The sequence below is a fragment of the Ambystoma mexicanum genome, chromosome 14 (assembly GCF_040938575.1).
Source record: "Ambystoma mexicanum isolate Mex_15411 chromosome 14, UKY_AmexF1_1, whole genome shotgun sequence".
In the NCBI taxonomy this organism is placed as follows: Eukaryota; Metazoa; Chordata; class Amphibia; order Caudata; family Ambystomatidae; genus Ambystoma; species Ambystoma mexicanum.
The window spans coordinates 413,236,152-413,250,152 of NC_090940.1; the positions used below are offsets into that span (position 1 = coordinate 413,236,152).

Genomic DNA, 14,001 nt, shown 5'->3' on the forward strand with positions numbered 1-14,001 from the left:
GTGCGAAGGTGTCCTGTCCGAAAAGGGGGGCAGGCAGTGTCTTTGAATATCCTATGTGAGAGGATGGGGAACAGGTGTCAAAGGAAGGGGGATACCGCGTCTCACCCGTCGGTGTCCCACTCTCTCTCCCCAAGGACCCCCCCATCCAGGTGATCCTCCCTCACTGGTCCGATCCAATAACGATGGCCGTGTCCTAGCCACCTGGATAATGGATCCTCAAGGTTTAGACAGGGAGGCGCCTTCAGGTTTCTCACAGAACAGACCGTAGTGGGTCACCTGGCGGTATTGCTAACACCCATTAGGGACACCTGGGCTAGGGGGGAAAAGAAAGGCCAGGAAAGTCAAGCGAGGGAGGTGGCCCTAGCCCCAAATATACCCTAAAACCACAGTTAAGCCCTAAATATCTCCCACAAGGACCCTCAGACAATCTGTCTGTATTGGAGAAATAAGCATCTTTGAAACATCAATAAGCCTCCAGAGTGTTTATTTGTGGCAGACCCAATGTCAGAGGTGGGATAGGCCAGAGTCTGATACAGAGATCCCCACAGTCTTCCAGATGAGAGCCAGAGTTGGCGGGCCTAGCTTCCATCCCCTGTTGGAGCAGCATGCATACCAAAAATGTCCCCTTGGGTAATATCGCATGGCATTTGAAGTCTCTATACCTACTGACTCCGAGGGAATGAGAAGATGGTTGTGGAGATGGACCTCAGGCTGCAGTTACTCCAAGACTGTCCAGGCTATTCTCTTCCAGCACATGAGCTCCAACCACAATATGAGCTGTACACAGTGGTCAGCCAAAACCAACATCAAAGCACCATCAGGATCATTTTGGCCAATTTGTCGCCAAAAGCATTACAACTGTCTCAACAGTTTGGGAAACCAAGTCCAGCCCAAAATGGCAGGATTTGACAAAGGGTCGAGAATTGTCCCCTAGGGTTGACAGTTAGGACCCAGGCGGTGTTCCCCAGCCGGAGTCCAGAAAGCAAGTGCGAGTCCAGGACACTTCTCCCAGGGTTATATTGTCGGAGAAGCACAGCCGAGAAGACTCCCTGGTGCCCACAAATCTGACTGAACACCCCCGAAGGATGGACCAGATGGGAGCAAGAAAAACCCCAGCCTCAACCCAGGGAGGCAACCATGAGACCAGACCAGAGTGCATCTCCAGAGGGTACCTTTGCTGAAGTATTACCACTCGATGATGGCGGTAAGGGCACCCAAAACTCCAGGCTTTAAGGAAGTAATCTCCCCTGAGAGGAACCAGCAACAACAGGTAAGAAAATGTCCTGCTGGCCTGACACGTTCTCAGTTGAGGATGAGTAAGTTCCCTCCCAAAAGAGTATAGGCAAGTTATGAGCCATCCTATTATGGCAGTGGCCAGAGGATAAGGACCTAGAGGAGAGCGAAGCCCAGCTTGAGGACAACCTCTATTTGTCCGAAGGAAGCAGAGCTGAGGTCACATTGAGGAAGGAGAGTCAGACTCCAGTTAGGTGATCTCATACAAAGGAAAATATCATTTACCCAGAAGAGAAAAGGCAGAACCTGCTAAAGACACTCCAGGGCCCACTTGTTGTATGCCCAGGGCGATTTCTTAGAGGATGGATAACTTGTTCAGGCGAAGGCCATCTGGGCCATATTAGACTCTGGTAGCGCTTACAACGGTATGCACCCAGACTTTACCCACAAACAGCCAACTTGATGGGAATCCTAAGGCCTCATCTTGCGTCACAGAGACTGGGTGTCCTATGTATCAACCCAGGTCCCCATCCAATTTTGGGAATCCTATTGGGAACCCAAGGATTTTGTGAAGTCCAGTCTTCCAGAGGACGTGATCATTGGGAGAAAGTTCCCTGGTTTTGACGCTTGGATGAAGGTCCTATGCCATGAAGAGTCACCCAACAAAACCATGATACCCTGAATGCCTCGTGTGAACAGAGTAACTAAATCTTATGTTGTTGAACACAGAGCCATATATCTCCTCACTGCCCGAGGAAAAAACATAATTCCAGCAACACTGAGTCAACCTGTAATCCGAGGAGAGATGGAGATTGTCAACAAGCAAGGGCCCCTCCCCGAGTTCAGAGAACATTTGTGGAAGAATTATTAGAATCCCTGGTAGGGGACCAAGTGGCCATGTCACTTCAATCAATATCGGGAGACTGAATGGGATCATTATGTGGTAAGCCAGAAGAACTTTGACCACAGGACGTGTTGTCAAATGGTTTTTATTTAAGTAGAAAAACAACTTTTTAGCCCTATTGCGGAAAGGGGAGTTCCCTTTCTAACAAACTATACGAAGGTGCTGGTCAATTGTCAAAATAAAAAAATAGTCCTCTGTCCAAACCTATTCTCTAAACTGCCACTACCACTTAGAAAAAATACAAAAGAAAAACTAGGGAGAGTGTCCTTCCTTCAGTTGTTCACCGCACTCGCTCTCTCGGGCTTCAGGAATCCCTCCTTGTTCCGGATCCAATGGTATCCGCAGAAAACAATTCTCCCTGGTTTAACAGTTCTTTACAGTTTGTCAAAGTTTTTCAAGTTTACAAAATAAAGTCTCAAGTTCCTGAAAAGACCAAGGGTCCAGGTTGCCTTAAGTGGAGGTATATTTTCCTGATCCCTCTCCACCAGTTGGGTTGGATTCTCCCCCCTTGATTCACATATTGGGTGTCTCTATGCTCCTCTCAAATCAGTCTTTCACTCCTTTTTAGGGACCCTTTGGTTCCCTTGGGTTTTTCAGTCCCAATGTCTCACTTATCTCCCCGGACAAATCTTAACTCCTCTTTCCATATGCCTCTCTTGGTTCTCTGGAGTTTCTGTGAGCCGTTTGGCTGTTTGCACTATTCAGGTTTCTTGGGCTCCCGTGACCCTTAATGTGACTTGGTTCTTTCTCTCGCCGTGCCTTATGCCCCTGGTGTGGGCCTGGGATAATCCCTCCTTCTTCCACTTTTGCTCTCTGGTCTTTTGTCTCCCCTCCTCTATGAACCCAAGTACCTTCTATGTCGCAGGGTTTGCTCCAGTGAAGTGGTGTTTGCTCCGTAGTGGTGGTGTTCGCCACAACTTTCTGGCCTTCCCGTCTGGACACGAGTGAGTTTTGTGTTGCGCTTGTTTAAGCATTTCCCTGCTCCTCGGCGTTCGCGTTGGGAGTGGTGGATTCGTTCCTCCCTCGGGTTCTAGATTCTGCATCATTTCTTGGGCATTGGGCCCACCAGGTCCTCTGCATGGTTGCCCCTCCAGGTAAGACTGTCTTTACTCTGCCTGGGCCTCACCGACTGCGCATCTGTGTGTTTTTTCAGCGGGGACTCTACTGCTACTGTCCGTGCCACAGCCGGCCCCGCTGTGTATTATGGCTCTGCCCCTCAATGATGTGCTCACATTGGATGCTTGCCTCTGCGTATTGCATCTTATCCTCCATTCAAGGGTGATTGCGCCTTTATTCCCACTCAATGACCAAAAAGGGGCATATTGCTTATGCTCCGCTGTCAAGCCCACTGAGAGACCAGCATTGTCTTGAGCTAAACATCCAAGGGCAGTATCAATATTGTTTTGAGTCCGGCAGCTCACAATAACATCAGTTTCTCTGATTCCCACATATGTAATAACTCCTTAGGTATAGGGACTTCCCCATGGGAAGGAGAGTCTGTGTCCCCTCCAGGGGAGTCACTCCCAGAGAGGTCCTTCTTTCTCAAACCCTGGGGAGGGTTTTGCTGAGCGTCCTCATCTCCCTTACCTCAAAGGGGGTGGCTCCCCCCAGGGACAAAGCAACAAAACCTCCAGATTCGTCACCATACCCAAAGACCCAGAACACAGAAAGTTAGATGAAAGGCAGACACAGCAGACCAAGGGGAAGAATAGCAAGGAAAGAGTGGAGGTATGTGACTGGGCCTGTCAAGGGAGGGAGGGAGGCAGAGTTCGAACACCCTGACTGGTGCCAGCGTGTGTGTGAGCAGGCCCACTCCCTGCATCTCCTTACCTTCACAGAAGACAGCAGCTTCAAAACTGCAATGAAAGACTGAAGAGAGGTTTACGGCACTGGCGCCTAAGCAAGATGCCAGAGGCTGGACTGCGCCGCTATGGACAGCAGGATGCTGTGGGTGGCGACTGCCATAACTATACTGGCTGCTGGGAGGAGGAAGGAGGGCACGCTGCCATAGGGAATAACGCTGTCGGAGAGACGAGAGCCAGCACAGCAACCTGAAGGAAGGCGCAGCTCCATTAGACAGTTTCTCTTGAAGCCTGCACACTGAAAGTTAAACCCACTAACGCACCAGGAATTTCTATTAATAAAAAAGGACCTCCATGAAGTCTGTATCAATCTCGACATCACTAAACCACTATTTTATTGAAAGGGGCCTGCAGACAGACCATAACAGTAGCCCCATGGGCCATAACTTGACCCATGTTAGAAACGTGTCAGGGCTGTTTGAACGAGGCAGGGCGTACAGCCATGATGAGTCTTCCCAAGCCCATCCCCTGTCGCACCCCCCTGGAAGCTAGGTAATTGATTGGTTAGGGAGAGCTGGCCAATCCTGGGAGGAGGAGGAGGAGGGCTATTTAGAGGTAAGTTGGGGATGGGTTAGTTGTGGGATGTAGTTGGGTGAGGGGAGAGAGAGAGAGATTGCGAGAGAGAGCGAGCGAGAGAAAATAAATACCCTTGAAAGTTCAGGAAGCCTCCTGAGTGGTTATTTGTGGTAGAAAGGAGCAAGACCCCCCCCACCCACATTCAGAGAGTGACCAGTTGCAAACCTGTCTGCTCCTGAAACACTTGCACCAAGGACCTTGTTGGACCCACCTGAACCAAATCACTGTGTTGAGACACCTTCGAGTTGTCAGTGAGGAAAACATCTTTCCATTCTTCCATCTAGTCTAAAATCGAATTGCCTCTTGTGGAAAGGAGTGTTTGCCTCCTGTCAAACCATCTTCACACCAACCCAATCACTGAAATAGCCCTTAGAAGCCTGGTTTAACACTGTCAGGCCCCATGAACAAGATTTAAAGGTATACAAAAAGGGTCCTTACCCTTGGCATGGTTTTAAGGGCCCTGTGACGGTTTAGACCCCACTCCATATCTTTTTAAGAAACATACATTTGAACTTTGCTACAAAGAAAATTGGCCACAGCCCCATTGTTCAGCCTAGAGAACCCTGTTCACTCAAAAGTCTCCACATCCTGTGTACTTCTTAACGTTGGTGGGTTGTTAGTGGTTTACTAATGGGTTGATATTATTTCGTTTAATTAAAGGGTCCTATTTTGTATAGAAACTCAATTGGACGTTTCTTGGTACCACAGTACTATTGGTTTGGAGGCTTCCTTGCTGGCTCACAACCTTCTTGAAGATTGTAGCCTGCCCTTTGACTTAGATACCCTAAGATGTGAATGAGGTATACCATTCATGTTGTGCCTGTTTCACTTTTGAGATCACTGCTGGTTTATTAGAAGGTGCAGGGCTGAGTATGACTTTAGAAACCACTGCCTGTCTCTGTACTCCTGGAGACCAGTAGTAGTTTTGTCACAATTTGCTACTGGAAGCATTTCCCGTGAGACTATATACTGGTTAGGTAATATTGGGAAGACCCACGTTCCCATCTGTAAATCCATGTATCAGAATGAGCTTGAACCCATCCTCACCCCTTTTAGTGTCAATAACATTTCTAGTTTCCAGGGGGGATTCCCTTAGACCCATTGATCACCCACCCTGTTTATTGATTAAACTGATTTAAAGTACACCAACCGACTCCTGTTTGCTATGTTGAATCGTCGTCACAGTATTACATTGGGTACTAATGTAACAGGAGGGTATAGAATAGCTACTATTCAGACATGAAAACCTCTTGCTTGTGAATGCCACCATTCCTTTTACTCCAATTTATATTCAGACATGCCGCCTTTACCGACTGGTGGCCTGTCAGGGAAATACTGCATGCACGATTTGCCGCAGGATAGTATTGGCTTTGGAGGTGCGTGAGGTAAAGTGGGATGATGATGCTCGACAACAGGTGGGCGGGTCGTCCTCTGCTCTGTGAGGGTGGTTGGGGACTGGGAGTTGCGGGTGGTATTTTCCACTGGAGGCTGGATCATGGGGGCGGCGTATCAGTGCAGTGGTCCAAGATGTATTTCTGCAGCATTCTCTCAAGAATTAAAACAATTTATAAAATCCTGGCCCAGGGAATCTGGTTCCGGCAAATGTCAATATGTGGGAATTGACCATGAACCCAAATTATCACTCACTTGTGGGGACTGCCAACTATTACCAAGGTCTATTAAAGCAAATTGGAGCAGGGGGAACCTGACATTTAGTGCTTTTAAAAAAAACGGTTTATTATTATTATTATTATGACTGCCTATCGCAGATGTCTTCTAGGAGTCTGGAATGACTCCTGTCTTTAGTGTGTATAGAATTATCGGCAGCACAGTTTTGGATTAAGTTTAGGCACTATTTGGGCCCTCCAATGGGAGTGCAGCTGACATATTAAGTGTTATGATTCATTGGCTGCTAAGTCAGGCAGCCTTCAAGGGACCTTGATTTTGTTGAAGTCCCACCATTAATTTCTGTAACCGTATACAAAAGCCAGAGATCTATCTCGTATATCTGTGCAAGGCGCAGCACCCTGCTCCTTTTAATGCAACCCCATATCTATTAAATTCAGTTTTGTTGAATTTGATGTGTGCACCCTTAAAGTGGAGCATGCCCTGCCCTGTTATAGTTCTGGGACGATCACTGCACTGCATTAGTTGAAACTGCGTATGATGGCGGTTAATAAGGAATCTGAAACATAACCAATGAAGATGTTATAATTTACTTGGTCTAATAATGCAAAAACATCACCTTTCAAATGGATTGTGTCCTCCAACGTATTCCACATCTTTGACATGTAATGTCCACAGCTGTGCACTTTGGAAACTTTTTCAGCAGAGGGCGTACTGCGTCGACGATGTCGGGTCGATATCCCTCGAAGGCCTCCGTCGAGGGTGACGTCACCGGATGTTATAAATAGGACGCACAGCGCCCGTAGCCTCAGTTCAGTTTTTTCTGCCAACGTGTTGCTTCGAGAAATACGGCGCGCCTCGTGTGTTTCATCGTTGAGATGTCTTTTTCTTCAACCCCTGCGACTCCGCGGTCTGGCTTCAATACTTGCCGGGACTGCAAGTCGAAAATGTCGATCGCTGACCCGCATCGCATTTGTTTGTGGTGCTTGGGCGAGTCTCACGACACCGACGACTGTTCAAAATGTCAGTCGCTGACTGCCAAGTCCTTGCGGGAGTGCAAGGGGAAGCTCCAGGTAGGTAGGGGCTCTAAGCCTAGTAACTCCCGAAAATCTAAATCATCCAAGGGGGTTTCCACCAATGACTCGAGGGGCGACTCTCCGCGTCGGGAGGAGGCCCGGGGCTCTCGGTCCTGGAGTGGTTTCCACCATTCTTCCTCGTCCCGGCACTCTAGGAAGCACTGTCCCCGGTCACCTTCCCGTCCTCTTTGGAGTATGGTGCCTCGAGAATAGTGGCATGCCTGACGAAGTCCATGATTCCGGAGGAATGGGCTGCTTTTAAGGAGCAGATGTTGACGATATTTCAATCGCAGGGCACGGTTCCGATCGCGCCTTATAATGAAGCCGGCAAGGAACGGTCACGTACTCCGGCTCGCACGCCTTCGGGTCCGCGACGCGACTCGCACCGGGAACCTTCGAGGTCCCACTTGGACAAGGCTCAGGAAAGTCGCAAGAGACATGCCTCCAGGTCTCGGTCCTTGTCTCCAGCGAGACCGCTGCAACCTACTAAGGGCTCGAAGCAGGCATCGACTCGGTCGGCGCTGTGTCCGTCCTACTCGGACGTCGATGCTTTGCCATCTTATCAGCACACAGCGCTGTCGGTACCAGTGTCGACTTCAATGCCGAAGCCTTCGGTGCTCACGACAGCAAGGTTGTCGACGCTCTCGCCATCTAAGCCTTCAGCGCCCTCAACGCCTTCAGGTATTTTTGCACGCAATTTGCAATTGGAGTACCCGGATCTCGTGGATCCTCCTAGGAAGGCTACTGTGAAGTCTGTGAGGCCAGTATTGGACTCCAGGCCCTCTTCTGTCCCCAGGCCAGGGTTTCAACTCCCTCTAGACGACATTTATGAAGAGGAGGAAAGGTCTGATTTTGAGGACCCTGGCGAACTTGATGTGGCTCCAGTTTTTTCTGGAGACAGTCAATTGGAGGAGATGAGGCAAACCCTTCATGATGCTTGTGGGTTGGACACTTCTCCGGAAGTGGAATTTGGTAGGCCTAAGCCTGGGGCTCATGCTGAGTCTTCATACAGGCGGCCCATGGCTAAGGTCTCGGAGTATCTGGACTGGTCCAGTCCTCCTGAAGACTTTGTACAGAATGATCCATTTGACATTTTAGATCAAGGTCCATCCTCTGACTTGTTACCGTTTCATCTCGCCTTACAGAAAAGGGTGGCAGCTGCTTGGCAGTCCCCGGAATCTCTTCCGGCTTTTAATAAATCTTTGACAAAAAAGTACTGCCCTTCCGTTAGCGACCCCATCTATTTATCCACTCACCACACTCCCAAGAGTTTGGTGGTTCCGGCGGCTACGGCCACCTCGAGGCAGGCAGCGTACCCTACCATCCCTCCTGATAGGGACGACAAGCGCTTCGACATTTGGGCTCGGAAGGTATTTTCTGCAGGGAGCATGGTATTGAAATCAGCCAACTCCACTTGTGCATTGGCAAGGTTCTCACACACTGTGTGGAACTTTTCCCTCCTCCCTTTACTGGTACTGCTTTGGGAGTCTGTCAAAGATGTGGAATACTTGGGGGACACAATCCATTCGAAGAACAAGTTACTTACCAACTGGTAACGTTCTTTGGACTGGATGTTCCTCCAACGTATTCCACATTGCCCTCCCAGCCTGCCCCTCTGGAGAATTTCCTATGCGTTAGCCTTGCGGAAACTTTAGCTGCAATGTGCAGTCAAGCAGGCATGAGACTGGTGCCACACGTTCTTAGGGAAAAAACTTAAACTGAGGCTGCGGGCGCCGTGCGTCCTATTTATAACATCCGGTGACGTCGCCCTTGACGGAGGCCTTCGCGGGACATTGACCCAACGTCATCGACGCAGGACGCCCTCTGCCGAATAAGTTTTCGAAGTGCACAGCTGTGGACATTACATGTCAAGGATGTGGAATACGTTGGAGGAACATCCAGTCAAAAGAATGTTACAAGTTGGTAAGTAACTTGTTCTTCTATTCAGTGGGGCGGGTGGGTTTGTGTGTGTGTCTGTCTGTCTGTCTGTCTGTCTGGGTCTGTGTTATGCATGGTTTAAAATACTGTAGGGTTCCAAATTATGGTTTGATAAGCAGGAGCTCAAAGCAGCTCCTGTGTATCCAGCATTAAGCAGTAATGAGGAACTAGTACATAGCGTTTCGAAAATCAAACTTCCACATAAGATAGAGACCTATCTTTCTGTCCATTATTTATAACTCCTTATGCTTTAAATGTCGTAGGGCTTCATTACGGGTCCGACAGTAACCCTGCCGGTGCTACTAGCGAGTTGCTGCCAGACCTGTAATATTTTACTGGCGCCTGACTTCCCAGTGACACTGGCTCACGAGTCCGGCGACAAGGGAAGACAGGCTCCGGCAAATTGTAAGTCCCCATTCCCATACTGTCCTATGGGACTCTGTGAGTGGGGACATGGAAGCACCAGCACCGTTGGCAAACGTGCTTGTGCTTCCGTGAACAGCCAGCCTACCGTGGCTGGAGCACCTGGCAGGGTCAGACCTGTCTGGCACAGCAGCCAAGGCAGGCAGACTCCGAGTTTGCTGATCCGGAAACAAGGGTGCCGGTGAGCTTACTGGCACCCTTGTTTCCGGACCAGCACACTTGTAATGAAGCCCATAGAGATGTGTCCTAATGTTTATTTATAGATTGGCCTAAACACACAGTGTTACATTCACATAGGTGTGTTTGTTTGGCATCAGTTGGCCTGGGGAGCCAAAAGTATCTGCTGGTAGCTGTTGGTGTCAAGCTAACCATGCTCTTCTAGGCTACAAGCAGGAGCTAAATAGCTCCAACTCCCCTCAATTTCGAACCCTGTAATAGATATATGGGGTTAAATCGAATCCGTGACAGGTATTGGCAATGCTTGCAAAACTACAAAAATTCTTTACATAACAAATATTGGTAATTCACTACTGTTACTCTTTTGCATATTTTAATTTGTATTTCCTAATTCAGGAGATTGGACCGACTATGGTAGGAGATGAGTATTCTGATCCGTCACTTATGGCCCAACTGGGAGCTGCGAAGAGGACTGTGATGGGTAACAATTTGTAAGTGTTCTCCAACAATTATTTTTGTTGTTCTCCTTTAACAAGTGCCTCTTGTAAAGTCCTACAATTTGCAAAGCCGTGTATATAGCGAGTTAAGGGAATCAGATGCTCCTGAAAACTCCCTCCTCTCTTTCAGTCTTGAAAGTAGAGACCCCTCCGCACATGTTTGACGCTTTTTGCACTCTTCATATGGTTTATCTCTGTACCTCTTGCACTTGTCGGTCTGTAGCCTGCCAACTTCTAGTAATTACCCTGTTATCCCTCTTATGCACTTCATAAGGGTCTACAAGTCCCAAGATGTTTAATACCCCTTGTTTATGTAAAACCCCACCACCCTCCTACCCTTGGGGCACCTTGAAACAACTTTTGCAATTTGTTTTTAAAAGTGTGTACTCCGGAACGCTTTTAATAATCTGAGCCAAAGCGCCTTGCCCCATTTGCTCTGTGCTCTTGTGCAGATTGCTCACAGGTGAATTTCGTTTTTGTGTGCTTTCCTCTGTCCGTTTTTGGCTTCCTATTTCCCTCCCTCCCTGCATCCCATTTATCCTCTCCACCCCACGTGTTCGAGTTAAGCCATTTCCTGGCCTCTGACAGGGTAGCCAGCAAAGGGCCACAGCTGCGAGCAGCTCATGTACTCTGTTCGCCTGGGATGCCTGACGCAGACAATCGACAGCAACAGAAATGTTAAGTGTGGTGTGGGTGCGGAGCACAGCCATTACTGTACTACAGTAAAACCCCACCACTCTTATTACCTAATATCATATACCAACCTGCATTTAGCCCAATTGCGCAAGATAGCCATATTTTTGCATCTGGCCTGATTGTATAGATTAGTGGTATTGTATCGTAATTAGATGGATTGTGGGAGGAAGGAAATGTATCCCTCTTAGATGGATTTTTGGGGGTAGGAAATGTGTTGCTCCTAACTAACCGTACTAAAAACTCACTGTTCTACAGACTTGCCCTCAAACACTGAGCTAAACACAACCATACCTCTACCGCACCATAAACTGCACACACTTCACAACACCCAACATGAAACTAAACCATGCACAATCATACCTCAACACCACATGATGGCTACCAACTGAAAACGCACCAACGCTCAGTGACCTCTTTCTCCGAACTGAAGCTGACAACAGCAAATCAAAGTTCTCTTGCTCTTCGCCCTCTCAATCCCACTAACTAACCACCCACAACTCTTCTTCCATTGAAGACCCAGCAGACCGCCAAGAGACCATGCGAGTGGCGACAGTGCACGGTGCAAGGCCCTATAACGTTGACATTATAAATAAGCCCTAAATAGATTCTACACTCCTAGTTTTCCCTCCACCCATGTCTCTCCACCGACTGAACTGGCAAGACCAGGCAAATAGCAGCAGAGCGCAGTATGAAGCCACATAACAAATAAAGACATTTATTTTCTCTCTGGTTCTCCCTTTTAAGTTTTAACTCGGCACCACCTACAAGCAGAAACTATTGCATTGGAATACGACTAGGAGGGTGATTGCGTTTGAGGAGACACACAGCTTGTGGGCGTTTGGTTATTTTCCCACCCATTGACTGCCCACAGCTATACTAATTATCATGGTCGTTTCCACATAGTAGCTTTCCTTCCCCACCCAAACCACATTCACTTGGGATCTCTTTGAGTTATGTACAACAAGCAGTAAGATCAGACTTTGGCATGCCAGTGTTATTTTTAAGCTGTTAGCTTATAAACATGTCTTAACCGAGCGTGCTTTCAGCCACTTGATTTATATCTGTTCCTTTCACTGAGACCTATTAAAAGAAGCATTGATGAAGCCCACAGTTTTATCTGGTACACCATCAAGAGTTCAGCCACCTTCTTCATAAATTCTTCTCCTGTAATGAAAGATTTCAGAACACATTATTAAAGTAAAATATACACTATTATGAAGAAAGTCTCAACTTAAATGGGTCAAATTATCTGAAAAGATAGTGAATCGCCACAGTTCATTAATCACCATTGGCTCTGCAGAAGTGACATTGAACATTTCGAATGGATTGTGTCCTCCAACGCATTCCACATCTTTGACATGTAATGTCCACAGCTATGCACTTCGGAAACTTTTTCGGCTGAGGGCATCCTGCGTCGATGGCGTTGGGTCCATGTCCCTTCGAAGGACTCCGTTGAGGATGATGTCACAGGCTGTTATAAATAGGACGGACGGCGCCCGTAGCCCCAGTTCCATTTTTCTGCGAATGTGTTAATTTCGTGAGACTCGGCGTGCCTTGTGTGTTTTCTTAATTGAAGATGTCTTTCTCTTCGACCTCTCAGACTCCGCGGTCCAGTTTTAAGACGTTCAAGAAATCTATGATGGTGATTTTTTAAACGCAAGTCACGGTTCCGGTCGAGCCTTCTGACGAAGCCGACCTGGATCGGTGTCAGTCAGTGGCTCGCCCGCCTTTGGGTTCACGACGCATCACACATTGGGAGCAATCGAGGTCCTATACGGACAAGGTTTCGAAAGGTCGCAAGAGACGTGTCTCTAGGTCTCGGTCCTCGCCCCAGCGAGACCGCAGTAACCTATTGAGGGCTCGGGGTCGACTCGTTCAGCGATGTGTCTGTCCGATTCGGACATCGACGCCTTGCCGTCGTACCAGCCCACGGCGCCGTCGGCACCTGTGTCAACGCCGAAGCCTTTGACGATTTCAACGTCGAGGTTGTCGAAGCTCTCAACGTCAAAGCCTTCAGCGCTATCAGCGCCTTCAGGTATTTTTTCTCAGAATTTGCTGGTGGAGTACCCAGACATTGTGATCCTCCGAGGAAGGCTAGATAGAAGTCGGTGAGGCCGGTTTTGGCCTCCAGGCCCTCTTCTGTCCCCAGACCTGGGTTTCAACCCCCTCTGGATGATATTTTTGAAGAGGAGGAAAGGTCTGAGGTTGAGGAACCTGGTGACCTTGATGATGATCCAATTTGTTTCGGGGGACAGTCAGTTGGAGGAGTTGAGACAGACCCTCCATGATGCAAGTGGACTGGACACTTCCCCGGAAGTGGAGTTTGGTAGACCTGAGCCTGGGGCTCCTGCAGAGTCGTCTTATAAGAGACTCCTGGCACGTGTCTCGGAATATCTGGGCTGGTCTAGTCCTCCAGAAGACTTTGTGCAAGATGATCTGACGGACATCTTGGATCAAGGTCCGTCCTCTGACCCTGTTTTGCCATTTCATTCTACCTTGCAGAAAAGGGTGGCAGCTGCTTGGCAGTCCCCATCATCTCTTCTGGCGGTGAATACAAATCTTACTAAGAAATAACACCCTTCTGTTAACGACCCCAGCTATTTGTCTACTCACTCCACTCCTGAGAGTTTGGTGGTTCGGGCGGCTACGGCCACCTCGAGGCAGGAGCGTACCCTACCATCCCTCTGGATAGGGACGACAAGCGCTTCGACGGTTGGGCACGGGAGGTGTTTTCTGCTGGGAGCATGGCCTTGAAATCGGCCAACTCTACTTGTTCCTTGGCAAGGTTTACACACACTCTGTGGTCTTGTGTTGCTTTTGCGGCTGAGCGTCTACCCGCGGGGAAGAAAGAGATGATTTCCTTGCTATCGTGCAGGATGGCAAGGATGCCATGTGTGAGGTCCTTCAGCCTGGTTTGGATACGCTGACCGTGTGAGTCGGTCCCTGGCTGCAAGCACCGTTATATGCAGATTTGCGTGGCTGGGGAAGTCTGG

At 48.6% G+C, this 14,001-nt stretch overlaps 2 protein-coding genes across 2 annotated transcripts in view; one reads left to right on the plus strand and one right to left on the minus strand.

Annotated features, from left to right (window-relative positions):
• Nucleotides 1–14,001, minus strand: part of RMDN3 (regulator of microtubule dynamics 3) — a 548,832-nt gene that overhangs the window by 423,400 nt on the left and 111,431 nt on the right. The window lies entirely within an intron of this gene.
• Nucleotides 1–14,001, plus strand: part of GCHFR (GTP cyclohydrolase I feedback regulator) — a 124,755-nt gene that overhangs the window by 62,253 nt on the left and 48,501 nt on the right. Inside the window, exon 2 of the mRNA XM_069637575.1 lies at nucleotides 10,212–10,306. Within this exon, the coding sequence (XP_069493676.1) occupies nucleotides 10,212–10,306 (95 nt within the window). The remainder of the gene's footprint in view (nucleotides 1–10,211; nucleotides 10,307–14,001) is intronic.